General features: G+C 50.5%; 1 protein-coding gene across 3 annotated transcripts in view; it reads left to right on the forward strand.

The window, feature by feature from the left end:
- LOC119956444 (protein FAM227A-like) overlaps positions 1 to 9,748 on the forward strand; it is an 87,983-nt gene extending 78,235 nt beyond the window's left edge. For all 3 annotated transcript variants that reach the window (XM_038783689.1, XM_038783688.1, XM_038783691.1), the window contains 2 exons: positions 5,511 to 5,556; positions 9,569 to 9,748. In XM_038783689.1, the coding sequence (XP_038639617.1) occupies positions 5,511 to 5,556; positions 9,569 to 9,666 (144 nt within the window). In that variant the 3' untranslated portion in view covers positions 9,667 to 9,748. The remainder of the gene's footprint in view (positions 1 to 5,510; positions 5,557 to 9,568) is intronic.
- Positions 9,749 to 15,554: the final 5,806 nt, after the last annotated feature.

A 15,554-nucleotide genomic window follows, 5' to 3' on the forward strand; every position in this document is an offset into this window, starting at 1 on the left:
GTGTGTGTGTGTGTGTGTGTGAGGATGAGTGTGTGTGAGGATGATTGTGTGTGTGTGAGGATGAGTGTGTGTGTGTGTCTGTGAGGATGAGTGTGTGTGAGGATGAGTTTGTGTGTGTGTGTGAGGATGTGTGTGTGTGTGAGGATGCGTGTGTGTGTGAGGATGAGTGTGTGTGTGAGGATGAGTGTGTGTGTGTGAGGATGAGTGTGTGTGTGAGGATGAGTGTGTGTGTGAGGATGAGTGTGTGTGTGTGTGAGGATGAGTGTGTGTGAGGATGAGTGTGTGTGTGAGGATGAGTGTGTGTGTGAGGATGAGTGTGTGTGTGTGTGTGAGGATGAGTGTGTGTGTGTGAGGATGAGTGTGTGTGAGGATGTGTGTGTGAGGATGAGTGTGTGTGTGAGGATGAGTGTGTGTGTGTGAGGATGAGTGTGTGTGTGAGGATGAGTGTGTGTGTGTGTGTGAGGATGAGTGTGTGTGTGAGGATGAGTGTGGGTGTGAGGATGAGTGTGTGTGTGTGAGGATGAGTGTGTGTGTGAGGATGAGTGTGTGTGTGAGGATGAGTGTGTGTGTGTGGATGTGTGTGTGTGTGAGGATGAGTGTGTGAGGATGAGTGTGTGTGTGTGAGGATGAGTTTGAGTTTGTGAGGATGAGTGTGAGTGTGTGAGGATGAGTGTGTGTGTGAGAGGATGAATGTGTGTGTGTGAGGATGAGTGTGTGTGTGTGTGTGAGGATGAGTTTGAGTGTGTGAGGATGAGTGTGAGTGTGTGAGGATGAATGTGTGTGTGAGGATGAGTGTGTGTGTGAGAGGATGAATGTGTGTGTTAGAGGATGAGTGTGTGTGAGGATGAGTGTGTGTGTGTGTGTGTGTGTGTGTGTGAGGATGAGTGTGTGTGTGTGTGAGGATGAGTGTGTGTGTGTGCGTGGGGATGAGTGTGTGTTTGAGAGGATGAGTGTGTGTGTGAGGATGAGGTGTGTGAGGATGAGTGTGTGTGTGTGAGGATGTGTGTGTGTGTGTGAGGATGAGTGTGTGAGGATTGTGTGAGGATGAGTGTGTGAAGATGAGTGTGTGAGGATTGTGTGAGGATGAGTGTGTGAGGTGAGTGAGTGTGTGAGGAGAGTGTGATGAGTGTGTGAGGATGCGTGTGAGGATGAGTGTGTGAGGATGAGTGTGTGAGGGTGAGTGTATGTGTGAGGATTGTGTGAGGATGAGTGTGTGTGTGTGAGGATGAGTGAGTGAGGATGAGTGTGTGACGATGAGTGTGTGAGGGTGAGTGTGTGTGTGAGGATGAGTGTGTGTGAGAGGATGAGTGTGTGTGTGAGGATTGTGTGAGGTTGAGTGTGTGTGAGGATATGTGTGTGTGAGGATGAGTGTGTGAGTGAGGATGAGTGTGTGTGAGGATGAGTGTGTGAGGATGAGTGTGTGAAGTGAGTGTGTGTGTGAGAAGAGTGTGTGTGTGAGGATGAGTGTGTGAGGTGAGTGTGCGTGTGAGGATGAGTGTGTGTGTGAGGATGAGTGTGTGTGAGGATGAGTGTGTGTGTGAGGATGAGTGTGTGTGTGTGAGGATGAGTGTGAGGATTGTGTGAGGATGAGTGTGGTGAGAATGAGTGTGTGTGTGAGGATGAGTATGTGAGGATGAGTGTGTGAAGATGAGTGTGTGAGGATGAGTGTGTGAGGTGAGTGAGTGTGTGAGGAGAGTGTGATGAGTGTGTGAGGGTTGTGTGAGGATGAGTGTGTGAGGATGAGTGTGTGAAGATGAGTGTGTGAGGATGAGTTTGTGAGGATGAGTTTGTGAGGATGAGTGTGTGTGTGAGGATTGTGTGAGGATGAGTGTGTGAGCATGAGTGTGAGGATGAGTGTGTGTGAGGGTGAGTGTGTGAGGATGAGTGTGTGAGGATGAGTGTGTGAGAGGATGGGTGTGTGAGGATGAGTGTGTGAGCATGAGTGTGAGGATGAGTGTGTGTGAGGGTGAGTGTGTGAGGATGAGTGTGTGAGAGTGAGTGTGTGTGAGGATGAGTGTGTGAGGGTGAGTGTGTGAAGGTGAGTGTGTGAGGATGAGTGTGTGTGAGGTGAGTGTGTGAGGTGAGTGTGTGTGAGGAGACTGTGTGTGTGAGGATTAGTGTGTGAGTGAGGATGAGTGTGTGTGAGGATGAGTGTGTGAGGATGAGTGTGTGAGGTGAGTGTGTGTGTGAGGAGAGTGTGTGTGTGAGGATGAGTGTGTGAGTGAGGATGAGTGTGTGTGAGGATGAGTGTGTGAGGATGAGTGTGTGAGGTGAGTGTGCGTGTGAGAGAGGATGAGTGTTTGTGAGAGAGGATGAGTGTGTGTGTGGGGATGTGTGTGTGAGGTGAGTATGTGTGTGAGGATGAGTGTGTGTGTGAGGATGAGTGTGTGTGTGAGGATGAGTGTGTGAGGGTCAGTGTGTGTGTGAGGATGAGCGTGATGATTGTGTGAGGATGAGTGTGTGAGGATGAGTGTGAGTGAGGATGAGTGTGTGTGAGGATGAGTGTGTGAGGATGAGTGTGTGTGAGATGAGTGTGTGTGAGGAGAGTGTGTGTGTGAGGATGAGTGTGTGAGGATGAGTGTGTGAGGTGAGTGTGTGAGGTGAGTGTGCGTGTGAGAGAGGATGAATGTGTGTGTGAGGATGAATGTGTGTGAGGTGAGTATGTGTGTGAGAGAGGATGAGTGTTTGTGAGAGAGTGTGAGAGAGGATGAGTGTGTGAGGTGAGTATGTGTGTGAGGATGAGTGTGTGTGAGGTGAGTATGTGTGTGAGAGAGGATGAGTGTTTGTGAGAGAGTGTGAGAGAGGATGAGTGTGTGAGGTGAGTGTGCGTGTGAGGATGAGTGTGTGTGAGGATGAGTGAGTGTGAGAGAGTGTGAGAGAGGATGAGTGTGTGTGAGGATGAGTGTGTGAGGTGAGTATGTGTGTGAGGATGAGTGTGTGTGAGGATGAGTGAGTGTGAGAGAGTGTGAGAGAGGATGAGTGTGTGTGAGGATGAGTGTGTGAGGTGAGTATGTGTGTGAGGATGAGTGTGTGTGAGGATGAGTGAGTGTGAGAGAGGATGAGTGTGTGTGAGGATGAGTGTGTGAGGTGAGTATGTGTGTGAGGATGAGTGTGTGTGAGGATGAGTGAGTGTGAGAGAGTGTGAGAGAGGATGAGTGTGTGTGAGAGAGTGTGAGAGAGGATGAGTGAGTGTGAGAGAGTGTGAGAGAGGATGAGTGTGTGTGAGAGAGTGTGAGAGAGGATGAGTGTGTGTGAGAGAGGATGAGTGAGTGTGAGAGAGTGTGAGAGAGGATGAGTGTGTGTGAGGATGGGTGTGTGTGAGAGAGGATGAGTGTGTGTGAGGATGAGTGTGTGTGAGGATGAGTGTGTGTGAGGATGAGTGTGTGTGAGGATGAGTATATGTGTGAGAGAGGATGAGTGTGTTTGAAGCGCTGATGAGTCAAATGTCTGTCTTCTGCACTGCAGTGACTCTATGGGTATACACCTCAAAAATGGTGGATGGTGCAAAACTTGTGTGTGGTAAACCACTGTTACACCTGTATTAGGTGATGTAAGGTAGGACCTGCACTGCAGGTTCACCGGTAGTCCCTGCCTGCTGGCTCCGCCCAGTAGGCGGAGTATAAATATGTGTGTCCTCATTCAGCAGCCATTTCGCCAGCTGCTGTGGGAGGCCACACATCTTAGAGCGATAAAGCCTCAGTTGTATCCAACTCTAGTCTTTGTACAATTAATCGTGCATCAACTTGGCAACTTAGTGAATAGCAAGTGAACATGGATAAGTGAAATGATCAGACACAAGGTGGACACACGTTAACACGGTTATGTGTGAATGATCGGATGGGGAGGCATGAATCATTAAAACGGAACTATTTTGAGGGGGGTGCAAAAGCTGAGAAACCTGGTATGCACATTCACAAATCTTTGATGGTGTTAAAAAATGTATGTGACATTTGACTTTCTAAATAAGAGTGTCAGAAATAGGAACGGGAGTCGGCCAAGTGGCTCATCAAGCCTTCTCCCGTCATTCAGTGAGGCCTTGGCGGATCTTCGGCCTCAACTCCACTTTCCCCATAATCCTTGTTTCCCTTAGTGTTCAAAAATCTTATCATCTGCACCCGTGAATATCGGCAGCAACTGAGAATCCCCAGCCCTGCGGTGCAGGAATTCTGAAGATCCACAGGCTTTTACTGGAATGATATCAAGGATGTGGGAACTCAGCTAGATGGAGAGATTGGAGACGGTGGGATTGTTCTCCTTAGAAAGTTTGTGGAGACCTCGAGGTATTCAGAAGTGTGAGTGTTCGGTCAAGCAAGCAGGAAGGCAATACCTTCTTCCTGTAAGTGGGTGGGTCGCAGTCATAGATGTAAAATAACTTGCGAAGGGACTGAAAGGGGAATGAGCAGAATTGCTTTCATGCAGGAGGTTGTTAGGATCTGAAAGTCTGATGGGTTCAGATGCCAGAGGAACTTCCAGTACAATTGCTTGTTATGGGATAACCCCTTGAATCACAGAATCCCTACAGTACAGAAGGAGGCCACTCGGCCCATTGAGTCTACACCGACCCTCTGAAAGAACACCCTACCTAGGCCCACTTCCCCCGCTCTAGCCCTGTAACCTAGCCTACACATCTTTTGGACACTAAGGAGCAAAAAGCGTGGCCGATCCACCTAACCTGCAGGCCTTTGGACTGTGACAACATTGAAGACTCCTTAACCCACCTGGGTGAGTACACCCACATGGGGAACACGCTGTTTCTGGGAGCACCCGGTGGAAACCCACCACAGACACGGCAGAAAGTGCAAACTCTACAATCAGTTACCCAAGGCCGGAATTGAACCTGGGTCCCTAGCCCTGTGAGGTAGCAGTACTAACCACTGTGGCACCGTGCTGGGGAGCGTGTGTGAGACTAAATTGGACAGCTCTTTCAAAGACAAGACGCGGGGTGGGGGGGGGGGGGGGGGTGCTGCAGCATGGTGGTGCAGAGGTTAGCACTGCAGCCTCACGCCGTTGAGATCCCAGGTTCAATCCCGGCTCTGGGTCACTGTCTGTGTGGAGTTTGCACATTCTCCTGTGTCTGCGTGGGTTTCACAACCCAAAGATGTGCAGCTTAGGTGGATTGGCCACACTAAATTGCCCCTTAATTGGAAAAAATTAATTGGGTACTCTAAATTTATGGAAAAACAAACAAGGAGCAGACACAGGGGTGATGGGCTGAATGGCCTCCTTTTGCACTGTATGTTTCTATGAGGCCCGGGTTGTGATTCCAACACAAGCACTGAAACTGCATTACTCCTCTTTGCACCTCCCTGTTGCTTCTGAGTTCAACTGCTGCCAAACATTAGAAACCAGCATTTCCTGAGCCATGGGGTAACTCTGCTTCCTTGTCAGTAATCCACTGCATGTCGATAGGCATACAATAACTGAGAAGTATACCCCTCCCAGGCTCACAAATCACAGTCGTGGATTACCTACTGCCTTGTTCTCTCCAAATAATTTCCTCTTTCTTACAGGACAAAGGCGCTGCAGACAACATTAAAGACTCCTCCGCCCACCTGGGTGAGTACATCCACATGGGGAACAGGCTGTTTCTGGGAGAGTATTATACCAAGGGCTGTGGTGTTAGTGCTACAGTGTGGTCTAATTGTTTCATTGTGGGGAATAGGATCAATCCTATATTGAGGGGTCTGAGATCAATGTTACCTTCTGTGGTTTGGGTCAAGATTATGTTGAGGGATGTGGGGGTGGGGGGGGCAAATATTGAGTGTGTGGATTAAGTTGTACAGTGAGGGGTGTGGGATATATCAGAGTGTTACAGTGTGGGGTATATCAGAGAGTTACAGTGAAGGGTGTGGGGTATATCAGAGTGTTACAGTGAGGGGTGTGGGATATATCAGAGTGTTATGGTGAGGGGTGTGGGATATATCAGAGTGTTACAGTGAGGGGTGTGGGGTATATCAGAGTATTACAGTGAGGGGTGTGGGGTATATCAGTGTTACAGTGAGGGGTGTGGGGTATATCAGAATGTTATGGGGCAGCACGGTAGCATGGTGGTTAGCATAAATGCTTCACAGCTCCAGGGTCCCAGGTTCGGTTCCCGGCTGGGTCACTGTCTGTCCGGAATCTGCACGTCCTCCCCGTGTGTGCGTGGGTTTCCTCCGGGTGCACCGGTTTCCTCCCACAGTCCAAAGATGTGCGGGTTAGGTGGATTGGCCATGCTAAATTGCCTGTAGTGTCCTTAAAAGTAAGGTGGGGGGGGGGGGGGGGGGGGGTGTGGTTGTTGGGTTACGGGTATAGGGTGGATACGTGGGTTTGAGTAGTGTGATCATTGCTCGGCACAACATCGAGGGCCGAAGGGCCTGTTCTGTGCTGTACTGTTCTATGTTCTACAGTGAGGGGTGTGGGGTATATCAGAGTGTTACAGTGAGGGGTGTGGGGTATGTCAGAGTGTTACAGTGAGGGGTATGGGATATATCAGAGTGTTACTGTGAGGGGTGTGAGATATATCAGTGCAGCACGGTAGCATGGTGGTTAGCATAAATGCTTCACAGCTCCAGGGTCCCAGGTTCGATTCTCGGCTACGTCACTGTCTGTGCGGAGTCTGCACGTCCTCCCCGTGTGTGCGTGGGTTTCCTCCGGGTGCTCCGGTTTCCTCCCACAGTCCAAAGATGTGCGGGTTAGGTGGATTGGCCATGCTAAATTGCCCGGAGTGTCCTAAAAAAAGTAAGGTTAAGGGGGGGTTGTTGGGTTACGGGTATAGGGTGGATATGTGGGTTTGAGTAGTGTGATTATTGCTCGGCACAACATCGAGGGCCGAAGGGCCTGTTCTGTGCTGTACTATTCTATGTTCTATATCAGAGTATTACAGTGAAGGGTGTGGGGTATATCAGAGAGATACAGTTAATGTATGTGGGGTATATCAGAGTGTTACAGTGAGAGGTGTATCAGAGTGTTACAGTGAGGGGTGTGAGGTATATCAGAATGTTACAGTGAGGGGTGTGGGGTATATCAGAATGTTACAGTGAGGGGTGTGGGGTATATCAGAGTATTACAGTGAGGGGTGTGGGGTATATCAGAATGTTACAGTGAGGGGTGTGGGGTATATCAGAGTGTTACAGTGAGGGATGTGAGGTATATCAGAGTGTTACAGTGAGGGGTGTGGGGTATATCAGTGTTACAGTGAGGGGTGTGGGGTATATCAGAGTGTTACAGTGAGGGGTGTGGGGTATATCAGAGTATTACAGTGAGGGGTGTGGGGTATATCAGTGTTACAGTGAGGGGTGTGGGGTATATCAGAATGTTATGGGGCAGCACGGTAGCATGGTGGTTAGCATAAATGCTTCACAGCTCCAGGGTCCCAGGTTCGGTTCCCGGCTGGGTCACTGTCTGTCCGGAATCTGCACGTCCTCCCCGTGTGTGCGTGGGTTTCCTCCGGGTGCACCGGTTTCCTCCCACAGTCCAAAGATGTGCGGGTTAGGTGGATTGGCCATGCTAAATTGCCTGTAGTGTCCTTAAAAGTAAGGTGGGGGGGGGGGGGGGGGGGGGGTGTGGTTGTTGGGTTACGGGTATAGGGTGGATACGTGGGTTTGAGTAGTGTGATCATTGCTCGGCACAACATCGAGGGCCGAAGGGCCTGTTCTGTGCTGTACTGTTCTATGTTCTACAGTGAGGGGTGTGGGGTATATCAGAGTGTTACAGTGAGGGGTGTGGGGTATGTCAGAGTGTTACAGTGAGGGGTATGGGATATATCAGAGTGTTACTGTGAGGGGTGTGAGATATATCAGTGCAGCACGGTAGCATGGTGGTTAGCATAAATGCTTCACAGCTCCAGGGTCCCAGGTTCGATTCTCGGCTACGTCACTGTCTGTGCGGAGTCTGCACGTCCTCCCCGTGTGTGCGTGGGTTTCCTCCGGGTGCTCCGGTTTCCTCCCACAGTCCAAAGATGTGCGGGTTAGGTGGATTGGCCATGCTAAATTGCCCGGAGTGTCCTAAAAAAAGTAAGGTTAAGGGGGGGTTGTTGGGTTACGGGTATAGGGTGGATATGTGGGTTTGAGTAGTGTGATTATTGCTCGGCACAACATCGAGGGCCGAAGGGCCTGTTCTGTGCTGTACTATTCTATGTTCTATATCAGAGTATTACAGTGAAGGGTGTGGGGTATATCAGAGAGATACAGTTAATGTATGTGGGGTATATCAGAGTGTTACAGTGAGAGGTGTATCAGAGTGTTACAGTGAGGGGTGTGAGGTATATCAGAATGTTACAGTGAGGGGTGTGGGGTATATCAGAATGTTACAGTGAGGGGTGTGGGGTATATCAGAGTATTACAGTGAGGGGTGTGGGGTATATCAGAATGTTACAGTGAGGGGTGTGGGGTATATCAGAGTGTTACAGTGAGGGATGTGAGGTATATCAGAGTGTTACAGTGAGGGGTGTGGGGTATATCAGTGTTACAGTGAGGGGTGTGGGGTATATCAGAGTGTTACAGTGAGGGGTGTGGGGTATATCAGAATGTTACAGTGAGGGGTGTGGGGTCTATCAGAGTGTTACAGTGAGGGGTGTGGGTATATCAGAATGTTACAGTGAGGGGTGTAGGGTATATCAGAGTGTTACAGTGAGGGGTGTGGGGTATATCAGTATGTTACAGTGAGGGGTGTGGGGTATATCAGAGTATTACAGTGAGGGGTGTGGGGTATATCAGTGTTACAGTGAGGGGTGCGGGGTATATCAGAGTATTACAGTGAGGGGTGTGGGGTATATCAGAGTGTTACAGTGAGGGGTGTGGGGTATATCAGAGTGTTACAGTGAGGGGTGTGGGGTATATCAGAGTGTTACAGTGAGGGGTGTGGGGTATATCAGAGTGTTACAGTGAGGGGTGTGGGGTATACCAGAGTGTTACAGTGAGGGGTGTGGGGTATATCAGTGTTACAGTGAGGGGTGTGGGATATATCAGAGTGTTATGGTGAGGGGTGTGGGATATATCAGAGTGTTACAGTGAGAGGTGTGGGGTATATCAGAGTATTACAGTGAGGGGTGTGGGGTATATCAGTGTTACAGTGAGGGGTGTGGGATATATCAGTGTTACAGTGAGGGGTGTGGGGTATATCAGAGTGTTACAGTGAGGGGTGTGGGGTATATCAGAGTATTACAGTGAGGGGTGTGGGGTATATCAGTGTTACAGTGTTACATTGTCCCAGGCACGTGGGCCTTTCCAAATAAGGGGGGGTGGCTCCGGTTAGTCTGCTACTGTTGTAACTCCTTGATTCAAACTCTATTGTCCTGGGAGAAATGGTGATCGACCCTTAATGGATACAAGTTTCAGCCAAGTCTGGTTCCTTTGCGCAATTCACAGAGGCTGTGTACCTGTCTGTGTCCCCAAATTGATCACAATTCCCATGGTCCTTTGCAGGTGGCCATTTTACATGTCTACAGACTGACCCCCAGATTGGAGAGGTGGAAGAAGCTGGGAGTTAGGGGGTTTGAGACTGCAGGCTGGTGTTTTGTGGGGAGTCGCCAAGTGGAGGAGAATGTCTGGCCGCCTATTCAGCAAGATTTTATTGACTTGTTTTCCAGAATCCTCGATGATGGATGAAAGGCAGTCGCTGATTCCACATGGAGCTCCCCCCGACCGCGTTAAAATGGACTATCTCAAAGTTGCCAAAAAATACTAACAGTGAAGATGAAGATTGAGGGAACATCCCAGATCCTGGTCTCTTACTGTGGCGCGGTTCATAATAAATGTTATATTCACAATCCAGAGAGGACAGAATGATTGCAAGCTGGGGACATGATTTCAAAATCCAACACATATGGGGTACACCCATCTCACATTCACCCACACACTTCAACCCCAGCACAGCCTGTCCCAGTACAGTCACCATCCCCACAGACACACACACCATCCCAGCACAGCCTGTCCCAGTACAGTCACCATCCCCACAGACACACACACCATCCCAGCACAGCCTGTCCCAGTACAGTCACCATCCCCACAGGCACACACCATCCCAGCACAGCCTGTCCCAGTACAGTCACCATCCCCACAGACACACGATTCATCCCAGCACAGCCTGTCCCAGTACAGTCACCATCCCCACAGACACAAACACCATCCCAGCACAGCCTGTCCCAGTACAGTCATCATCCCCACAGACACGCACACCATCCCAGCACAGCCTGTCCCAGTACAGTCACCATCCCCACAGACACACACACAATCCCAGCACAGCCTGTCCCAGTAGAGTCACCATAACCCACAGACACACACACCATCCCAGCACAGCCTGTCCCAGTACAGTCACCACCCACTGTGACTACTGGGACAGGCTGTGCTGGGATGGTGTGTGTGTCTGTGGGGATGGTGACTGTACTGGGACAGGCTGTGCTGGGATGGTGTGTGTGTCTGTGGGGATGGTGACTGTACTGGGACAGGCTGTGCTGGGATGGTGTGTGCCTGTGGGGATGGTGACTGTACTGGGACAGGCTGTGCTGGGAAGGTGTGTGTCTGTGGGGATGGTGACTGTACTGGGACAGGCTGTGCTGGGATGGTGTGTGTGTCTGTGGGGATGGTGACTGTACTGGGACAGGCTGTGCTGGGATGGTGTGTGTCTGTGGGGATGGTGACTGTACTGGGACAGGCTGTGCTGGGAAGGTGTGTGTCTGTGGGGATGGTGACTGTACTGGGACAGGCTGTGCTGGGATGGTGTGTGTGTGTCTGTGGGGATGGTGACTCTACTGGGACAGGCTGTGCTGGGATGAAGTGTGTGTCTGTGGGGATGGTGACGGTACTGGGACAGGCTGTGCTGGGATGGTGTGTGTGTCTGTGGGGATGGTGCTTATACTGGGACAGGCTGTGCTGGGATGGTGTGTGTGCCTGTGGGGATGGTGACTGTACTGGGACAGGCTGTGCTGGGATGGTGTGTGTGCCTGTGGGGATGGTGACTGTACTGGGACAGGCTGTGCTGGGATGGTGTGTGTGTCTGTGGGGATGGTGACGGTACTGGGACAGGCTGTGCTGGGATGGTGTGTGTGTCTGTGGGGATGGTGACGGTACTGGGACAGGCTGTGGTCCCAGCACAGCCTGTCCCAGTACCGTCACCATCCCCACAGACACACACACCATCCCAGCACAGCCTGTCCCAGTACAGTCACCATCCCCACAGACACACACACCATCCCAGCACAGCCTGTCCCAGTACAGTCACCATCCCCACAGGCACACACACCATCCCAGCACAGCCTGTCCCAGTATAAGCACCATCCCCACAGACACACACACCATCCCAGCACAGCCTGTCCCAGTACCGTCACCATCCCCACAGACACACACACCATCCCAGCACAGCCTGTCCCAGTACAGTCACCATCCCCACAGACACACACTTCATCCCAGCACAGCCTGTCCCAGTAGAGTCACCATCCCCACAGACACACACACACCATCCCAGCACAGCCTGTCCCAGTACAGTCACCATCCCCACAGACACACACCTTCCCAGCACAGCCTGTCCCAGTAGTCACCATCCCCACAGGCACACACCATCCCAGCACAGCCTGTCCCAGTACAGTCACCATCCCCACAGACACACACACCATCCCAGCACAGCCTGTCCCAGTACAGTCACCATCCCCACAGACACACACACCATCCCAGCACAGCCTGTCCCAGTACAGTCACCATCCCCACAGACACACACACCATCCCAGCACAGCCTGTCCCAGTACCGTCACCATCCCCACAGACACACACACCATCCCAGCACAGCCTGTCCCAGTACAGTCACCATCCCCACAGACACACACACCATCCCAGCACAGCCTGTCCCAGTACAGTCACCATCCCCACAGGCACACACACCATCCCAGCACAGCCTGTCCCAGTATAAGCACCATCCCCACAGACACACACACCATCCCAGCACAGCCTGTCCCAGTACCGTCACCATCCCCACAGACACACACACCATCCCAGCACAGCCTGTCCCAGTACAGTCACCATCCCCACAGACACACACACCATCCCAGCACAGCCTGTCCCAGTACAGTCACCATCCCCACAGGCACACACACCATCCCAGCACAGCCTGTCCCAGTATAAGCACCATCCCCACAGACACACACACCATCCCAGCACAGCCTGTCCCAGTACCGTCACCATCCCCACAGACACACACAATCCCAGCACAGCCTGTCCCAGTACAGTCACCATCCCCGCAGACACACACACCTTCCCAGCACAGCCTGTCCCAGTACAGTCACCATCCCCACAGACATACACACCATCCCCGCACAGCCTGTCCCAGTACAGTCACCATCCCCACAGACACTCACCTTCCCAGCACAGCCTGTCCCAGTACAGTCACCATCCCCACAGACACTCACCTTCCCAGCACAGCCTGTCCCAGTACAGTCATCATCCCCACAGACACGCACACCATCCCAGCACAGCCTGTCCCAGTACAGTCACCATCCCCACAGCCACACACACCATCCCAGCACAGCCTGTCCCAGTACATAGAACATAGAACGATACAGCGCAGTACAGGCCCTTCGGCCCTCGATGTTGCACCGACATGGGAAGTCCAAAAACTAAAGGCCATCTACACTATGCCATTATCATCCATATGCTTATCCAATAAACTTTTAAATGCCCTCAATGTTGGCGAGGTCACTACTGTTGCAGGTAGGGCATTCCACGGCCTCACCACTCTTTGCGTAAAAAACCTACCTCTGACCTCTGTCCTATATCTATTACCCCTCAATTTAAGGCTATGTCCCCTCGTGCTAGCCACCTCCATCCGCGGGAGAAGGTTCTCACTGTCCACCCTATCTAACCCTCTGATCATTTTGTATGCCTCTATTAAGTCACCTCTTAACCTTCTTCTCTCTAACGAAATCAACCTCAAGTCCATCACGCCTTTCCTCATAAGATTTTCCCTCCATACCAGGCAACATCCTGGTAAATCTCCTCTGCACCCGCTCCAAAGCTTCCACGTCCTTCCTATAATGAGGCGACCAGAACTGTACGCAATACTCCAAATGCGGCCGTACAAGAGTTTTGTACAACTGCAAAATGACCTCATGGCTCCGGAACTCAATCCCTCTACCAATAAAGGCCAACACACCATAGGCCTTCTTCACAACCCTATCAACCTGGGTGGCAACTTTCAGGGATCTATGTACATGGACACCGAGATCCCTCTGCTCATCCACACTACCAAGAATTTTACCATTAGCCAAATATTCCGCATTCCTGTTATTCTTTCCAAAGTGAATCACCTCACACTTCTCCACATTAAACTCCATTTGCCACCTCTCAGCCCAGCTCTGCAGCTTATCTATGTCCCTCTGTAACCTGCAACATCCTTCCGCACTGTCTACAACTCCACCGAGTTTAGTGTCGTCTGCAAATTTACTCACCCATCCTTCTGCGCCCTCCTCTAGGTCATTTATAAAAATGACAAACAGCAACGGCCCCAGAACAGATCCTTGTGGTACGCCACTCGTAACTGAACTCCATTCTGAACATTTCCCATCAACCACCACTCTCTGTCTTCTTTCAACTAGCCAATTTCTGATCCACATCTCTAAATCACCCTCAATCCCCAGCCTCCGTATTTTCTGCAATAGCCGACCGTGGGGAACCTTATCAAACGCTTTACTGAAATCCATATACACCACATCAACTGCTTACCCTCGTCCACCTGTTCAGTCACCTTCTCAAAGAACTCGATAAGGTTTGTGAGGCATGACCTACCCTTCACAAAACCATGCTGACTATCCCTAATCATATTATTCCTATCTAGATGATTATAAATCGTATCTTTTATAATCCTCTCCAAGACTTTACCCACCACAGACGTTAGGCTCACCGGCCTATAGTTACCGGGGTTATCTCTACTCCCCTTCTTGAACAAAGGGACCACATTTGCTATCCTCCAGTCCTCTGGCACTATTGCTGTAGCCAATGATGACCTAAAAATCAAAGCCAAAGGCTCAGCAATCTCTTCCCTGGCTTCCCAGAGAATCCTAGGATAATCCCATCAGGCCCCGGGGACTTATCTATTTTCACCTTGTCCAGAATTGCCAACACTTCTTCCCTACGCACCTCAATGCCATCTATTCTAATAGCCTGGGTCTCAGCATTCTCCTCCACAATATTATCTTTTTCCTGAGTGAATACTGACAAAAAGTATTCATTTAGTATCTTGCTTATCTCCTCAGCCTCCACACACAACTTCCCACCACTGTCCTTGACTGGCCCTACTCTTACCCTAGTCATTCTTTTATTCCTGACATACCTATAGAAAGCTTTTGGGTTTTCCTTGATCCTACCTGCCAAAGACTTCTCGTGTCCCCTCCTTGCTCGTCTTAGCTCTCTCTTTAGATCCTTCCTCGCTTCCCTGTAACTATTAAGCGCCCCAACTGAAACTTCACGCCTCATCTTCACATAGGCCTCCTTTTTCCTCTTAACAAGAGATTCCACTTCTTTGGTAAACCACGGTTCCCTCGCTCTACCCTTTCCTCCCTGTCTGACTGGTACGTACTGATCAAGAACACGCAATAGCTGTTCCTTGAACAAGCTCCACATATCCAGTGTGCCCAACCCTTGCAGCCTACTTCTCCAACCTACACATCCTAATTCATGTCTAATGGCATCATAATTGCCCTTCCCCCAGCTATAACTCTTGCCCTGCGGGGTATACTTATCCCTTTCCATCACTAATGTAAAGGTCACCGAATTGTGGTCACTGTCTCCAAAGTGTTCACCTACCTCCAGATCTAACACCTGGCCTGGTTCATTACCCAAAACCAAATCCAAAGTGGCCTCACCTCTTGTTGGCCTGTCAACATATTGTGTCAGAAAACCCTCCTGCACACATTGTACAAAGAACGACCCATCCAATGTACTCGAACTATATCTTTTCCAGTCAATATTAGGAAAGTTAAAGTCTCCCATAACAACTACCCTGTTACTTTCGCTCTTTTCCAGAATCATCTTCGCCATCCTTTCCTCTACATCTCTAGAACTTTTAGGTGGCCTATAGAAAACGCCCAGCAGGGTGACCTCTCCTTTCCTGTTTCTAACCTCAGCCCATACTACCTCGGAAGAAGAGTCCCCATCTTGCATCCTTTCTGCCACCGTAATACTGTCCTTGACTAGCAGCGCCACACCTCCCCCTCTTTTGCCCCCTTCTCTGACTTTACTAAAACACCTAACCCCGGAACCTGCAACAACCATTCCTGTCCCTGCTCTATCCATGTCTCTGAAATGGCCACAACATCGAAGTCCCAGGTACCAACCCATGCTGCCAATTCCCCTACCTTATTTCGTATACTCCTGGCATTGAAATAGACACACTTCAAACCACTGACCTGAACACTGGCACCCTCCTGCGAAGTCAAATCTGTGCTCCTGACCTCTCTACTCTCAATCTCTCGCTACCCCAAAACTACAATCCAGGTTCACATGCCCCTGCTGAATTAGTTTAACCCCCCCAAAGAGCACTAACAAATCTCCCCCCCAGGATATTGGTGCCCCTCAGGTTCAGATGTAGAC

This window comes from Scyliorhinus canicula, chromosome 23 (assembly GCF_902713615.1).
Source record: "Scyliorhinus canicula chromosome 23, sScyCan1.1, whole genome shotgun sequence".
Classification (NCBI taxonomy): Eukaryota; Metazoa; Chordata; class Chondrichthyes; order Carcharhiniformes; family Scyliorhinidae; genus Scyliorhinus; species Scyliorhinus canicula.